Raw genomic sequence first — 17633 nt, forward strand, 5'->3', positions numbered from 1 at the left:
AAGACAGGAGAGCTAGAATGTGCCTGTGGTTCAGGAGAAGTTTGAAGTATAAGCCTTCTTTTGAAAGTCCAGAGGCTACATAATCTTTTGAGCTGGAAATTGGACAGATAGTCAATATAAAACAAAGAAATGTGTGGAGTTTATAATGGTATTTTCAGAGTCTTGGTTTGGGATCTCCCAAAAGCAGACTCAAACACAAGGATTTGGATGTAAGTAGTTTATTTGGGAGGTGATCCCAGCAAGTACTGCAAGGGAATGGCAAAGTCAAACTAGAAGGGAGGAAAAGCAAATAGAGTGTGCTAATGAGCAGTTTGCCATTCAGTCCTACTGGAACATTCCAAGGGGTGAGGAAGCTGGGGTATTTATTCACCACCTCCCATATCATTGAATGAGAATCACTCACGGTGTGTTAACAACCTGGAACTTCCAATCAGCCTCCTATGCTATTCAAGCTGCTTTTTCAGATAGAGAAGCACCTCTGGCAAAGAAACACAGGAAGACTTCTGTGCAGATGACTTTTGGGAGGCCCAAGAGGATATGGATAGGGTACCAACAGAGTCTGCTACAGCAGGAGATGGGGCCCATCTCAGATTTGGATAATCATATATTAGATAAGAGAGATTCTATTTCAAATAAATGGGTAACTTGGGAAGAAAACCACTGAAAGCTGCAATTTATTTGTGTTACTTGAACCCTTGATATGTTGTTATCTACATTGATATTCCCCTTTCATTCATTAAAATATTTACTGATAACCTATTATATGTCCAGCTCTATGATAGATGCTGAGAATATAACAGCTAATGACTAAGTGACTGCCCTCATGAAGCTTACATGTTAGTAGTCAAGGAGTGGTTAAAAACAACCAAGCTAATAAATGTAACTGATTTATTAAGTGTTTCAACTCATTGAAGTATAAACATGGTGTGGTACTATTTTTCCTAATTGCTACTTCATGTGCTCTACTGTACTTCCTTTTTCCACTAGGAGTCAGGGACAGTGATAAACATTTCAGTTTGATTCTATCATTTTTCAGATGTTTACTGAGTTTTGTTCTGATTTTAAAGACTTCTGATTTTAAAGACTTTAAAATCCTATCTGATTCAAATATTGTATCTTCCTTTTTTTTTTTTTTTTTTTTTTTCAAACAGAGGAGACATGGGGCTCTCATGGATAGGAATTTGGAGGGTGCGTGGTAGGTTTTCACATATTTTCCCTTCTTCCTCGTCTTTCCTCTGTACCTTCTCCTTTGGTGTTGCATTGGGATAGGTGTGACTGGAGAAGAGGGAGAGGAAAAAGAAATGCTTGTGATTGACGGTGTCTTCTCCTTGGTTGGTCATAACTTCTCATTTAGCTGTCTGTATGTGCTGTATAAACAGGTAGTAGTTACAGCAGGCCTGATGATGAGATTCTCCTCCAGGCATCTCCTCTGGACATTGGAAGTCCCTGGAAAGATTTGATTACATCTTCCCTCAGGTTTAGCTGGTAGCATCATACCACTTTCCTCTCAGGTGTACTCATTTTGCCCCATGTTGCAAAGCCTATGACAAGAATCATCTGTTTACCCAATCTACGATGGATCGTTGGTAATATGCCAAATCTAACTTCCATGCTTCTTGGGACCCGGAAATTTGGTGTATGTTGGGGATGGTTAGGGATTAGTCCTGGCCCCCTGGTCATCTGGAAACATCCAGCATACCATCTCTCCCCAGGGTTCTTTATTCCTGTTTCAGTGGTACAAGGGAAGTCCAGCATGACAACTGGGAAAGCAAAGCCTGTCTTTGTTATCAAAAGACCTCCTCTTCCTTCCCAGACCTCTGTTTATTGATGGAATTGGTGGTGGTGGTGGGAGTGGGCAGTATGATAAGGAACTAGCTGCACTGAATAGTTGAACTTGTGGCCTCACCCAAACATGAATTTTTCTGAATTTAGGATATCAGGTGGATCTTTTGGTCAATTCTGGGAAAAGAGGATCCCACCCAACACTTGATATCATCCTGTTACTCTTACATTCTGGGTAAGGTTCTGCACATTTAGGTACAAACCAATTATTCAGAAGACAAATCATTATATGGAATTCTGGATCTTTAAATGTTATCCAGAGCTTGTTTTTGTCTTTCCATTCAGGTTTGCTTCCATCCATTATTTCAGGGATCTCTGTGGTTTCACCCTCATGGTCCCCTTTGCTATTTTTCTATCTTGGGTTTATGATGTACCCAGTGTACCTCTGTGGTGCTTATATTCTGATTTGTAAAGGATTCTAAATGAGCCCTCATATAGGAACCAATTTACTGAAAAGTCTTAACTCAATGGAATAAACACTTAAAAACGTTTTTGTTTTTTCCCCAAATGCCTACCGATGATCGTGCTTTAGTCAATTCTGTTCCCTTTTGGGGGGTTCTTAACAATATCTCAGTTCAGTTCCATACTTTCCTCAGTTATTTTTCATTTCAGAACAGTTTCAGTCCAATTATTTAAGGTTCGGTGCTGCTGATTTTAAAACATCAATGTCAAAGTTGAGTAAAAACTCTTCCTGTCACATAAACACAATAACTGTAAGTGCTGATCAGTCTTATGAATAAAACAAGCAAGGAAGTGAGCTAGTGAATGACAGAGTGAGACTTTAAGATTGGGTAGTCAGGAAAGGCCTTTTTGTGGGACTGAAACCTATAGGATGTTAATGAATGTGAGTGAAGAATGGGGGGGAGTATTCCAGCAGGAAGACCTAATGCAAAGGCCATGAGGAGGAAATGACTAAGGCATGTTCCAAGGACAAATACAATGTCCATAGTGGATGGAGCATAGCCAACAAGGAGGAAAGTGCTGTGGAATAAGATCAAAGAGGCAGCAGAGGCCCTACCTGCAGGCCCATGAAAGTCTAATGGAGGGGGTTCAGATTTTGCTCTAAATCCAGTGGGAAACCATTGAAAGTTCTGAGCAGGGAACTTTGACATGATGCTCTTGTGAACTTTCATATTTTCTTCCATTTGCATAAAAATAAAGCCAGAAATCACCAAAATGTCATTGTTTCTGTAATGTGTCTTCAAGGTATGTGAAATTATAGCTGCTGCTTTGTTGAGGCCAAGATCTGTGATTCAAACTTCATATCCTTTTTTGACTTTTCAGCTGCCAAGGAAAGTGAACAATGAAGCCACCATTTCTTTTGGCCCTTGTGGTGTGTTCTGTAGTCAGCACAAATTTGAAGATGGTGTCAAAGAGAAATTCTGGTAAGTTGCTGGCAACTTCTCATGATTTGGTCAAAAATATATGCTTTTTGTGACCATTTAGAGAGCATCTGTATCTTTAACTACAAGTACCTTTAAACAGAAGCACTTGTAATCCAGCTATGTTGGAAAGTAGCCAAAGTAAAAATGAGATTTTAGCCTACCCCTGACAAAATTCTGGGAAACCAGTGGAATTTTGTTCAACTTCAGTGGCAGTATACTATCAGTGGACAATAAAATGTTAAGGGCCTTCTTAGGGTTGGTTACATTTGCTAGTGCATATACACCTGGGAGCAAACATTTGCAAATGAGAAGACAGGAAACCTTTAAAAGTATATATTCTTTGCCTCCTAATTGCGTATGCAGCATTACAGTTTAAATGAAAGTTTTTGACAAATATAAGTGACCTTTAGTTCCTCACATCCTCACATTTGTACCAAATCCCGAACAGGCAGAGGTTTAAACCTTCCAAGTTTGGAAATATTAGCTAATTGCCTGAAGAGGAATTTCTTGAGAATAAATATCTATTCCTAGAACACGGTGGTCTGGTAGGCAGCCATGATTGTACTAAGAGATTAGCTGTAGCCAGTAGATATCCCAATCAAAGCTTAATCATTGTTTAATAACACTTGGATATATATGTCTTTCAGCGTTGATTATACATTTTAGCTATAATTACAAATCATGCATGAGATTTTAAGAATTGATTTTCTGTCTGTAATCATTCCAGTAAGACGTTGAGGAATGTATTGGTATATGAAAACAAAAGACTGTGGATGGGACTTTCTGCTGGCTTCTAATTCAGTTACTTCCTAGAATTAAATGTATGCTCTTTAATTTCTCATTAAGTCTAAAACCCAGGCAATAAAGTACATGCCTGTTTTTCAAAGCAATAAATACTGGCTGGAGCTTGGAGTTTGGTTAATGTTTGTTTTCTAAGGTGAGAATACTTGATAATTGAAATTGCTAAAGAATAGTATTGTTCTTCAATTGATAGTATATTAATAAATCTTTCACAGAAGTGGGTCACAGGTTATTAAAGTAGAGTAACACTACTCAAGTCCAAAGGATTCTTGAATGGTAAAGGTAGGGGACTATATTGGCTTTTTCTCCCCCATTAAATACTTATGAATGTCTTTAACACGTTTTTGTATATTGTGACTCTCTTTCCGCTGTATTTGTGTGTAACATTTTACGTATAATATCTCCAGCTTGGCCTATTTTACGTGGCTGTCTTTCCTTGCCTTACTTTTGAAGTCACATTTTCACTTTCAATCTTGGCTCAGATTGATTATTGCTGAAATAAAATACTTGGAGATATTACTTACTAGCGATGTAGCCTGTTGGATTGGATCCCATTTTCCTCACTTGGTTATGTTATAATGTCTATAGCAGAATCTGAAAGCAAAAAAAATGAATTGAGAATTTAAAAAGCCATCTGTATTATGATAGCTTAGTTCAAGTAAAATCCAATCTGAAAAACAAAAACAAGTTGCTACCTGCGTATGCTGTCTTGTTTTCATGGTTTCCTTATTATTTATGAGGAGGGATGCTGTTAAAAAAATACACACACACACACACACACACAGAGATGTAGTTATCATTGATGTGCAGATGCCCTTTAAAGATCAACATTTTAATGCTCTGCCCCTTTATTCTTATCAAGTGTGAGACTGTTTGTGGCTTATTACAGGTTCTTAGCTTTGTCTTCTCAGTGTAGGCAAGTGGTGTCATATCTGCAGTGAGCTTTATTAAAGAAAGCTGTGACAAAGTGAGAGAGTGGCATGGACATATATACACTACCAAATGTAAAATAAATAGCTAGTGGGAAGCAGCCACATAGCACAGGGAGATCAGCTCGGTGCTTTGTGACCACCCAGAGGGGTGGGATAGGGAGGGTGGGAGGGAGGGAGACACAAGAGGGAAGAGATACGGGAACATATGTATATGTATAACTGATTCACTTGGTTATAAAGCAGAAACTAACACACCATTGTAAAGCAATTATACTCCAGTAAAGATGTAAAAAAAAAAAAAGAAACATTACCCCAAAAGATATTCCCCTTAGAGTGAATGTATTTGAATTGTTTCAGTCTCCTCTTCCCCATCTGTTTACCCTCAGCTACCTCCTAGGACATATAGCAATTGTAATATTGGAACAAACCTTTTTGTACAGGTCTGGACAGTGGAGATGGTTTGAATACAGTTGGTCTTTTCTCTTATGCCTTCCTCCTTCTATTTACATTGTATATGGAATAGAAAGGGAAGACTAATAGGTTGATGTTGGTTTGTGCATGTCTGTGTGTGTAGTGTTTGTTTTTTACTTCAAAATACAGAAATAAAACCAAGCATGGAATGGATAAAAGACACATTAAGTTGCACATAGCTGATGAAGATGGGGGTCCTTTGGAGCAGTTGTTTTCACTCTTGCCTTATTTCGCCACTTTCATCATAACCCCCATCCTAGCCCCTACAATCCTCTTAATATTACTGTTTTATGTAGGAAAAATAATTATTTGCACTCTCATTATGATGGTCCTATTTGAGTTGGCAAATTACTCTGGCAAATCTGGAGTACAAAATTTTGTTTCATACAGTCTGTGAGGTCCTTTGGCCTTTGCCAGTTAAAGAGATCTGGATTAAACTTGCATAGTTGTTCGTGGAATAGCCAATGGAACTTAGAAATTTTATTTTTCTCCCCTCCTTTCTTTCCTTCAAGTCAAAAAATGTCCTTTGCTCATTAACATATATAACTGTTTAGTGCCAGATGTGACACCAGGTGTAATGATTTCTGTGCAGTTCATTATAGACAGGAACCCTTTTCACTAAGATCCCTACAAATATTTATGCCAAGTACCACCTTATGCACAAGACAGAGGACGAAGTGATGGAAGTTTCTTTTTCTGTACTTGCCAATCAGGGAAAATAATAAGACTCAAGACTTTTTTTTAAAAAATCTACTCTGGGCACATATTGAAACAGACCTCCTGGTTTTGGGTGCTATGCAATTTTTAGAAGCTACAGCAAGGTTATTCTTTAAGGTAATGCCCATGCACATTAGGTAAGCCCAATCATCAACCCTGGATCGGGAAACAGCAAAGATGGCTCTGAGATTGCATCTAGGGCTTGGTTACATTAGAACATACTAAAATTCACAGCATCTAGTTTTAAGGATTATAGCTGATTGGCAAAGTGTGTGCTTGTTATCCTCCTCACAGAAAATGCATGAGGTCCTTCAGCACTGGCATTATCTAAAGTTAGGACTAAATAGATAAGGTCATTTAGAAAGTCTACTCTATGAGAAGTAGGTTTGCTTTACTTAAAGGTGTCAGTCTTTATGGCAGGGAATTGGCTAATATTTTGACAAAGGCTAATGGCAGAAACAGCCTGTAGAGGACTTCTAATTATCTAAAATTAATTTTTAATAGGATGGGTGGGGAAATAACTCTCAAGGAGAGATCACACAAGGACTTCTATTTAACTATGTTGTCTAACCTGAAAAATTATGTCTCTAGGGTATACATGGACTAAATTTGGGGGGGGCATTAACCTGTCCACTTTACTTTTTTCTTGCTTTTGCTGGTACTGCTGCTGCTGCAGGAAAATGTGAGCTGTATTAGGCAATTATTGGAATTCAGCTCTCCTAGCCTGGATCTTCTTATTAGAAGGGAAAGGAATAGGATGACCAATTAGATGAGAGGGTATGTTAAATTCTGAACCCAAATTTGGTCACCTTGCAGCCAGTACCTCTGGAGGATGACCATAATAAAACAACTTTTCAGTGATCTGGTATTTGAAGAAAAATTTTCAGAGCTAACAAGATATCTTAATCAGCTAGAAAAATATAGTCCCTGGTGGTCAAGAGGATGCAAAATCCTGCTGGCACACAGTGGGTAATCTTAGATACATTTTGGATTGACTTGGTGAGGGTTACTTCTTTTTTCCCATTTCAAGTGTTTTTTATTGAGTAATGGAATTTGTAGGTACTATGTTGTAGAGATATTGAATTCTGTTATGTTCCTCTAAAGGGTATTGGTGTTTGTTCTAGTAGCAGTTCAATTACTAATCTTGAACTTTTGGTGCTTAGTTGTATGCTTTGTCAGAGTAGATCAATGGAAAACCCAAGGTATGTCCTGATCATCTATAACTTGGTGGGACTCAGTCTCTAATCTTTTTCTCCCCTGTGGATCTTTTTTTTGACATCTTTATTGGAGTATAATTGCTTTACAATGTTGTGTTAGTTTCTGCTGTATAACAAAGTGAATCAGCTATATGTATACATATACCCCCATATCCCCTCCCTCTTGCATCTCCCTCCTGCCATCCCTAATCCCACCCCTCTAGGTCATCACAAGGAATTGAGATAATCTCCCTGTGCTATGCAGTTTCTTCGCACTAGCTATCTGTTTTACATTTGATAGTGTATATATGTCAACGCTACTCTCTCACTTCGTCCCAGCTTACCGTTCCCCCTCCCCGAGTCCTCAAGTCCATTCTCTACATCTACATCTTTATTCTTGTCTTGCCCCTAGCTTCATCAGAACGACTATTTTTTTTTAGAATCCACATGTATGTGTTAGCATATGGTATTTGTTTTTCTCTTTCTGACTTACTTCACTCTGTATGACAGACTCTAGGTCCATCCACCTCACTACAAGTAACTCAATTTTGTTTCTTTTTATGGCTGAGTAATATTCCATTGCATATGTGTGCCACATCTTCTTTATCCATTCATCTGTCGATGGACACTTAGGTTGCTTCCATGTCCTGGCTATTGTAAATAGTGCTGCAATGAACATCGTGGTACATGTCCCCTTTTCAATTATGGTTTTCTCAGGGTATATGCCCAGTAGTGGGATTAGTGGGTCATATGGTAGTTCTATTTTTAGTTTCTAAGGAACCTCCATACTGTTCTCCAAGGTGGCTGTATCAATTTACATTCCCACCAACAGTGTAAGAGGGTTCCCTTTCCTCCACACCCGCATTTATTGCTTGTAGATATTTTGATGATGGCCATTCTGATGGGTGTGAAGTGATACCTCGTTATAGTTTTGATTTGCATTTCTCTAATAATTAGTGATGCTGAGCATCTTTTCATGTGCCTCTTGGCCATCTGTATGTCTTCTTTGGAGAAATGTCTATTTAGGTCTTCTGCCCATTTTTTGATTGGGTTGTTTGTTTTTTGACATTGAGTGCATGTGCTGTTTGTATATTTTGGAGATTAATCCTTTGTCAGGCTTCATTTGCAAATATTTTCTCCCATTCTGAGGGTTGTCTTTTTGTCTTGTTTATAGTTTCCTTTGCTTTGCAAAAGTTTTGAAGTTTCATTAGGTCCCATTTGTTTATTTTTGTTTTTATTTCTGTTACTCTAGGAGGTGAGTCGAAAAGGATCTTGCCGTGACTTATGTCATAGAGAGTTCTGCCTATGATTTCCTCTAAGAGTTTTACAGTGTCTGGACTTAATTTTGGTCTTTAATCCGTTTTGAGTTTATTTGTGTGTATGGTGTTAGGGAGTGTTCTAATTTCATTCTTTTACATGTAGCTATCCAATTTTCCCAGCACCACTTATTGAAGAGACTGTCTTTTCTCCATTGTATGTGCTTGCCTCCTTTGTAGTAAATTAGGTGACCATATGTGAGTGGGTTTATATCTGGGCTTTCTATCCTGTACCATTGGTCTATATTTCTGTTTTAATGCCAGTACCACACTGTCTTGATTACTGTAGCTTTGTAGTATAGTCTGAAGTCAGGGAGCCTGATTCCTGCAGCTCCGTTTTTCTTTGTCAGGATTGCTTTGGCTATCTGGGGTCTTTTGTGTTTCCATGCAAATTGTGAAATTTTTTGTTCCAATTCTGTGAAAAATGCCATTGGTGGTTTGATAGGGATTGCACTGAAACTGTAGATAGCCTTGGGTAGTATAGTCATTTTCACAATGTTGATTCTTCCAGTTCAAGAATATGGTATATCTCTCTATCTATTGGTATCATCTTTAATTTCTTTCATCAGTGTCTTATACTTTTCTGCATACAGGTGTTTGTCTCCTTAGATAGGTTTATTCCTAGGTATTTTATTCTTTTTGTTGTGATGGTAAATAGGAGTGTTTCCTTAATTTTTCTTTCTGATTTTTTCGTTGTTAGTGTATAGGAAAGCAAGAGATTTCTGTGCATTAATTTTGTATCCTGTTACTTTACCAAATTCATTGATTAGCTCTAGTAGTTTTCTGGTAGCATCTTTAGGATTCTCTATGTATAGTATCATGTTATCTGCAAACAGTGACAATTTTACTTCCTCTTTTCTGATTTGGATTCCTTTTATTTCTTTTTCCTCCCTGATTACTGTGGCTAAAACTTCCAAAACTATGTTGAATACTAGTGGTGAGAGGGGGCAACCTTGTCTTGTTCCTGATTTTAGAGGAAATGGTTTCAGTTTCTGACCATTGAGAATGATGTTGGCTGTGGGTTTGTCTTATATGGCCTTTATTATGTTGAGGTAGGCTCCCTCTATGCCTTCTTTCTGGAGAGTTTTTATCATAAATGGTGTTGAATTTTGTTGAAAGCTTTTTGTGCATGTTTTGAGTTGACCATATGGTTTTTCTACTTCAGTTTGTTAATATGGTGTATCACATTGATTGATTTGTGTATATTGAAGAATCCTTGCATACCTGGAATAAACCCCACTTTATCATGGTGTATGATCATTCTAATGTGCTGTTGGATTCTGTTTGCTAGTATTTTGTTGAGGATTTTTGCATCTATGTTCTTCAGTGATGTCGGCCTGTAGTTTTCTTTTTTTGTGACATCTTTCTCTGATTTTGGTGTTGGGGGATGGTGGCCTTGTAGAATGAATTTGGGAGTGTTCCTCCTTCTGCTATATTTTGGAAGAGTTTGAGAAGGATAGGTGTTAGCTCTTCTCCAAAAATTTGGTAGAATTTTTCTGTGAATCCATCTGGTCCTGGGCTTTTGTTTGTTGAAAGATTTTTAATCACAGTTTCCATTTCAGTGCTTGTGATTGGTCTGTTCATATTTTCTACTTCTTCCTGGTTCAGTCTCAGCAGTTTGTGCATTTCTAAGAATTTGTCCATTTCTTCCAGTTTGTCCATTTTATTGGCATAGAGTTGCTTGTAGTAATTTCTCATGATCCTTCGTATTTCTGCAGGGTCAGTTGTTACTTCTCCTTTTTCATTTCTACTTCTACCGATTTGAGTCTTCTCCCTTTTTTGTTGATGAGTCTGGCTAATGGTTTATCAATTTTGTTTATCTTCTCAGAGAACTGGCTTTTAGTATTATTGATCTTTTCTGTTGTTTCCTTCATTTCTTTTTCTCTTATTTCTGATCTGATCTTTATGATGTCTTTCCTTCTGCTAACTTTGTTTTGTTGCTGTTGTTCTTCTTCTTCTTTCTCTAATTGCTTTAGGTGTAAATTTAGATTTTTATTTGAGCTGTTTCTTGTTTCTTGAGGTAGGATTGTATTGCTATTAAGTTCCCTCTTAGAACTGCTTTTGCTGCATCTCATAGGTTTTGGGTTGTCGTGTTTTCATTGTCATTTGTTTCTAGGTGTTTTTTGATTTCCTCTTTGATTTCTTCAGTGATCTCTTGGTTATTTAGTAGCATATTGTTTAGCCTCCATGTGTTTGAATATTTTACAGTTTTTTTTCCTGTAATCGATATCTAGTCTCATAACCTTGTGGAAAATATACTTGATACAATTTCAGTATTCTTAAATTTACCAGGTGTTGATTTGTTACCCAAGATATGATCTATCCTGGAGAATGTTCCATGAGCACTTAGTGTATTCTGTTGTTTTTGGATGGAATGTCCTATAAATATCAATTATGTCTATCTGATCTACTGTGTCTTTTAAAGCTTGTGTTTCTTTATTTATTTTCATTTTGAATGATCTGTCCATTAGTGACAGTGGGGTGTTAAAGTCCCTTACTCTGATTGTGTAAATGTCAATTTCCCCTTTTATGGCTGTTTGCATTTGCCTTATGTATTGAGGTGCTCCTATTTTGGGTGCATAAATATTTACAATTGTTATATCTTCTTCTTGGAGTGATCCCTTGATCATTATGTAGTGTCCTTCATTGTCTCCTGTAATATTTTTTAAAGTCTATTTTGTCTGATATGAGAAATGCTACTCCAACTTTCTTTTGCTTTCCATTTTCATGGAATATCTTTTTCCATCCCCTCACTTTCAGTCTGTATGTGTCCCTAGGTCTGAAGTGGGTCTCTTGTAGACCTCATATATACGGGTCTTGTTTTTGTATCCATTCAGGCAGTCTATGTCTTTTGGTTGGAGCATTTAATCCATTTACATTTAAGGTAATGATCGCTTTGAATGTTCCTCTTACCATTTTCTTAATTGTTTTGTGTTTGTTTTGGTAGGTCTTTTCCTCCTCTTGTGTTTCCTGCCTGGAGAACTTTCTTTAGCATTTGTTGTAAAGCTGGTTTGGTGATGCTGAATTCTCTTAACTTTTGCTTGTCTGTAAATTTCTGTTTTAATTTCTCTGTCAAATCTGAATGAGATCCTTGTGGGGTAGAGTTATCTTGATTGTAGGTTTTTCCCTTTCATCACTTTAAATATGTCCTGCCACTCCTTTCTGGCTTGGAGAATTTCTGCTGAAAGATCAGCTGTTAACCTTATGGGGATTCCCTTGTATGCTCTTTGTTTTCCCTTGCTGCTTTTAATATATTTTCTTTGTATTTAATTTTTGATAGTTTGATTAATATGTGTTTTGGCATATTTCTTCTTGGATTTATCCTTCATGGGACTCTCTGTGCTTCCTGGAGTTGATTGACTATTTCCTTTTCCATGTTAGAGAAGTTTTCAACTGTAATCTCTTCAAATATTTTCTCAGACCCTTTTTTTTCCTCTTCTTCTTCTTCTGGGACCCCTATAATTCGAATGTTCATGTGTTTAATATTTTCCCAGAGGTTTCTGAGACTGTCCTCATTTCTTTTCATTCTTTTCTCTTTATTCTGCTCTGTGGCAGTTATTTCCCCTATTTTATCTTCCAGGTCAGTTATCCGTTCTTCTGCCTTAGTTATTCTGCTATTGATTCCTTCTAGAGTGTTTTTAATTTCACTTATTGTGTTGTTCATCATTGTTTGTTTGCTCATTAGTTCTTCTAGGTCCTTGTTAAACTTTTCTTTTATTTTCTCCATTGCATTTCCAAGATTTTGGATCATCTTTACTGTCATTACTCTGAATTCTTTTTCAGGTAGACTGCCTGTTTCCTGTTCATTTGTTTGGTGTGGTGAGTTTTTATCTTGCTCCTTCATCTGCTTCATATTTCTCTGTCTTCTCATTTTGTTTAACTTACTTCTTTTGGGGTATCCTTTGTGCAGGTTGCAGGTTCATTAGTTCCCATTATTTTTGATGGGTGAGGTTGGTTCAGTGGCTCCTGTAGGCTCCTGGTGGAGGAGACTGGTGCCTGTGTTCTGGTGGGTGGGGCTGTACCTTGTCTTTCTGGTGGGCAGGACTGCGTCGGTTGTGTGTTTTGGAGTGTCTATGAACTTAGTATGATTTAAGGCAGCCTCTCTGCTAATGGGTGGGTTTGTGTTCCTGTCTTGTTAATTGTTTGGCATAGGGTATCCAGCACTGGAGCTTGCTGGCCATTGGGTGGGGCTGGGTCTTAGTGTTTAGACAGAGATATCTGGGAGAGATCTTGCCGTTTGATATTATGTGGTGCCAGGAGGTCTCTCGTGGTCCATTGTCCTGAACTCAGCTCTCCCACCTCAGAGGCTCAGACCTGACGCCAGGCCAGAGCACCAAGACCCTGTCAGCCACATGGTTGGTTCACGGTCCCCAGGATGGTCACAGCTTCGCTGGTGGGGCCCCTCCAGAGTTGGCAGTGCAGTGAGGCTGCCCTCCCCTGGGGCTCTGTGGTAGCTCCATGACAGCAGAAGGGAGAGACCCCAAGCCAGGAGTTCCAGCTTTGCTGAAATGTGGGCTCTGTTCGCTCTCCTCTGGGTCTTATTAAGACTTGACTTTAGGCTTTGTTGGGGAAGGTGTAGAGTAGGCCATATTCTGTGACATAGTTCTTTCTCCTAAAGCAGGACTCTTCTGGAATCTTAGCTGAATGCTCAGATGTTAACAAGGTACTCCCCAGCAGTATTTGTCCTCTAGTTTCACTTTTATTATTAACCCTGTGGTGGTCACAGTCTGATGAAAAGACTGGCAGTCATGCCCTGTGCTTGTTCAGTGCAATCTTCAGCCAAAGATTCAGAGAGAACCCCCATATAGATTTTATAGTCTTCCCTCAGTGAACTCTCCTCTTTTAGTTAAGGTTCCAGCCACTGTAGCTTTCCTGATCTCTGTAGCTTCAGCAGGACTCCTGAGCTGTTAGGAGTTCAGTTCACTGAGCCATTGTTGGGGATTTGTCTCCAGTTGGAGAGTTGGTTTGATTGTGGACCTTACCACGTGAGTTCTTCTTTTCTTTGAGATCAGTCTTGCATGGTCTGAAAACAGTTTCTTCATATATTTTGTCCACTTTTATCATTGCTTCCTGTGGATAAAGCTAGTCTAGTTCCAGTTTATATCATCATAGCCTAAAGTGGAAGTTTTCCTGTTACCTTCTGATACTGCATCATTCTTTCAGCACTTCCTTGCTTTTTGTCATAAGGGTGTGCCAGGGTTACGTTCCTACTTTCTCTGCCCCAGCTCTGGAATTATCCATTTTCCTGATTTCTTTCAGTGGAAAATGGTATTTAGAAATCATTTTTAAAAATTGTGATTTAATTCTGATACATTCAAATCCAATATGACAGGGTTCTTCCTCACCTTTACCCATTCCATATTTTTATCTCCTTTTCCGACAGTGGGAACCCTCATTCCCATCAACACTGATGTATTAATACATACTTAATTATTTTATCTTTAGTTCATACAAAATGATTTCAGAACTACCACACCAAAACTACTACCAACAACAAACCTACTAAATAAAGTACAAGATATTTTACAAATATTTTTGTCCTTGGAAGTTATCCTCCTGAATCTGTATAGTCAGTGTTATGTTCAAAAATTACTTGAATTAATTAATTTTCTCTGTGATTATGTTAATTCAATATATAAAGTAATTTGTGTCTGTACCCAATTAGCTTTATCCTTTTTGATTAAATTTTATTTTTGAATACATAGAACATTTACATTACTGAAAATTCAGAGTTATAGAAAAAGGAATAAGTGAAAGAAATCTAATTCCTATACCCATTTCTTCCACTTGGTCACACACACCACTATTTGTAAGTAATTTCTTTAGCTTCTGGTATTTCCTTCCTTTCTTTCATAAACCAATGTTTTTTATTTCTCCTTGTTTCATACTTAAAATGTAGCAAAATATGACTACTTTTTTGGTCCTTGTTTTTTTAATTTACTGTGTCTTGGAAATCAAGTAGTGGAATTGTTTTGATATTTTTCTTAGTACAATAGTATATTATGCTTATAAAAGTTCAAGCAATATCAAAATAGAAGACTCTCTTATAATTTTATTCCCAGATATAAGTAATCATTACATTTCATATAGTTTCTTCCAGATAGTTTCTTTGGGTATATATGTATATAGCCTAAATCATGTATTTTTCCAACTTAGACTCATACTGCATATGCTGTTCTCCAACTTGATTTGTCACATATTTGTGATATTTATACCTAGAACCTCTAATCCTTGGCAATACATATTTAACTCAAAAATTTAAATACCGTGCAGTTTTCCATTGTGTGGATTTGTTATAAATTTAAACCTGTGCACTATCTATGGAGGTTAAGGTTTTATCTCTAGGTTTTTGCTATTCCAAAACAATGCTGGGAGGATCATCCTACTATATAGATCTTAGTGCACTAGAAGAGAAAATGATTTTGTAGGAGAGATCTTCAGAAGTGGAAATATTGGATAAATTTTTTATTTAAAATTTTGAAAGATGCTAAAAGTTGCCCATCAATGTCAGTGTACCAAATCTATATTTCCACCGACAGTATATCAGTTCTTTTCTCATTACACATTTATTAACTGTGTATTGTCAATTACAGAATTTTTGCTAATCTAAGTCCAAATGAAAAACATCTTATTGTTTACTAAAATCCCCATGTTGGCTGTGATGAGTATGTTTCTTGGATTTAAAGACCCTTATCAATGTGTGTGTGTGTGTGTGTGTGTGTGTGTGTGTGTGTCTGTGTGTCTGTGTCTGTGTGTCTGTGAGAGAGAGAGAGAGATTAAAATCAGCAGCAGAGCAGTTCATATGGAAAAATCTCTGGCAATTCCATTAAGTTAGGCAACAAAGGATGGCAGAGGAAGAGGAGAGAATGTGAGTTAGGACCTAAGTTCATTATTTTGGTTGCTGTGTAACATCAACAACATCTGATGTGATTGAAATATTCAAGTCCTTTATGAAACCGGTCCTCTTTAAATGAAAATGTGTGGATAATTAAGCTAATTAAAATATTTAATGAATTTAAAAGCTGGAAAGCAATTCCATGTGGGGATCTTGTCCAGCCCTGTAGCATCATCCAAATACAGAAGTTACCAAGCTTGGTATCATGTTGGATTTATCACTGTCCATATGGGGGAAGAATGAGAAGAAAATAAGAATAAATAATTTTGATGTTGGGATTTAGCCCATCCATAAGAACAGCCAAGAACTGCAGTGAATGGGCTCCTTTCTACTCCGTTGTTTTGGAGTGAAAGGATATTGTATTTGCCAGAGTGGAGAGAACCTTTGAGTGCCTGTAATTTCTACTAGGTTAGTTTTTTTGTTTTTTTTTTTGTTTTGTTTTTTTGTGGTACATGGGCCTCTCACTGTTGTGGCCTCTCCCGTTGCGGAGCACAGGCTCCGGACGCACAGGCTCAGCGGCCATGGCTCGTGGGCCCAGCCGCTCTGCGGCATGTGGGATGTTCCCGGACCGGGGCACGAACCCGTGTCCCCTGCATCAGCAGGCGGACTCTCAACCACTGCGCCACCAGGGAAGCCCTAGGTTAGTTTTATCATAACCCAACTCATGGGCATGTCAGGCTAAAATGCATCCCTTTTGGCTCTGTTGACTTCTACAGGTGTAATTTGCCCTAAATGAAGTACGTGTTCTGCAAAAGTATACCATTAATGCCTATTGTAGTTTGGTCCTTGGGGAAAGTTGGCATCCAGAGATTTCTTAAAATATGTAGGAAACCTCTGGTCCATTAGAGGAATACTGAATATGCAAGTTTAAACTTTTGTTCATATTCTGATTCTTGCCCTATTTTTGCTTCCAAATATTTATCTGAAACTGTCATAGAGAAGCACATTGTTTTGCAACGATTGCATCAGAACTGTTCTCTAAAGGAAGTGCCTTGAAATTAAATGACCTTGCCCCAGGCTAAGTAGAGTCAGGCCGTCCTTCTTCGGGTATGACTTAGGAGAGCTGTTTTGTAAATGTGCTCTCCCTAAATGGCTACAGACAAGAAACACATGGTTTCAAGAGACACCCATTAAACCTTTGAGATGGGTGACATATATTTGGCATCACTGCTTTGTAGAGAAATGAGACAGTGGTTGCCTGGAACTAAATTCTGCTAAAGAATGTTATAGAAATGTGGCATTTATTAACTTACCAAAATACAAGCAGACTGTGTTAAAGCTCCTGTGCTGGGCAGGTGCCAACATTTAAGTGATCGGAAATGGATGCGGCATGTGCTTTGTTCCCAAGGAATTCAGTAAATCATAGGGGAAGGGAGAAACCAACATGCAATGAGTGCTATTATATGCCAGGCACTTTGTATACATTGTCTCCTCATGCAAAGATACTGAGGTATGTAGGTAGGTAGGTCCCATATTGTCTCGTTTTCCAGATTGGGAAACTGAGGCTTAGAGCAGCTAAATAATTTGACCACTTTTATATAGCTAGTAAGGGGCACAGCCAGGAATTAAACCCAGGTTCCTCTGGCTCTTGAGTCCTTCTCTTAAATCCTCTGCCATGCTGCCCTTTTGTATGGGCACCATTATCTTCATTTTATAGACAGGGAGACTGAAGCTTAGGGAAGTTACGTTTACCTGAGGTCCCCAACAATTAAATGGCAAATCCAGGTTTAGGACAATGGACTTATTCCAAAGTTCATGGTCTTTTCACTCTACCACAGATATGTCCTGTTTACAACTCTTGTAAATGGTATAAAATAATAAGTGTAATAAAAGAGGTACAGATACAGTTCCTATGAAGAAGATATTATTCCCAGCTGGGGGTGAGGGTGATAAGGGAAGGCTTCATGAAAGAGGTGTCTTTTGACATTGACTTTGAAGACTGGGTTGGGAATAGTGATGGGGGCGATAGTCATAGCAGAGAGAACAGCAGGTGCAAATGTATGGATGCCTAAAATGGATGCTATTTTTGAGTACTCAGTAGCCCAGATTGCCTGGAGGATAGTATAAGATTCAAGTAG

General features: G+C 38.1%; 1 protein-coding gene across 1 annotated transcript in view; it reads left to right on the forward strand.

Annotated features, from left to right (window-relative positions):
- The first annotated feature begins 3126 nt into the window (after positions 1 to 3126).
- The window catches only part of IL1RAPL2 (interleukin 1 receptor accessory protein like 2), a 1092642-nt gene continuing 1078135 nt past the window's right edge, over positions 3127 to 17633 (forward strand). The window contains exon 1 of the mRNA XM_032620989.1: positions 3127 to 3227. Within this exon, the coding sequence (XP_032476880.1) occupies positions 3146 to 3227 (82 nt within the window). The 5' untranslated portion in view covers positions 3127 to 3145. The remainder of the gene's footprint in view (positions 3228 to 17633) is intronic.

This window comes from Phocoena sinus, chromosome X, assembly GCF_008692025.1.
Source record: "Phocoena sinus isolate mPhoSin1 chromosome X, mPhoSin1.pri, whole genome shotgun sequence".
Taxonomy (NCBI): domain Eukaryota; kingdom Metazoa; phylum Chordata; class Mammalia; order Artiodactyla; family Phocoenidae; genus Phocoena; species Phocoena sinus.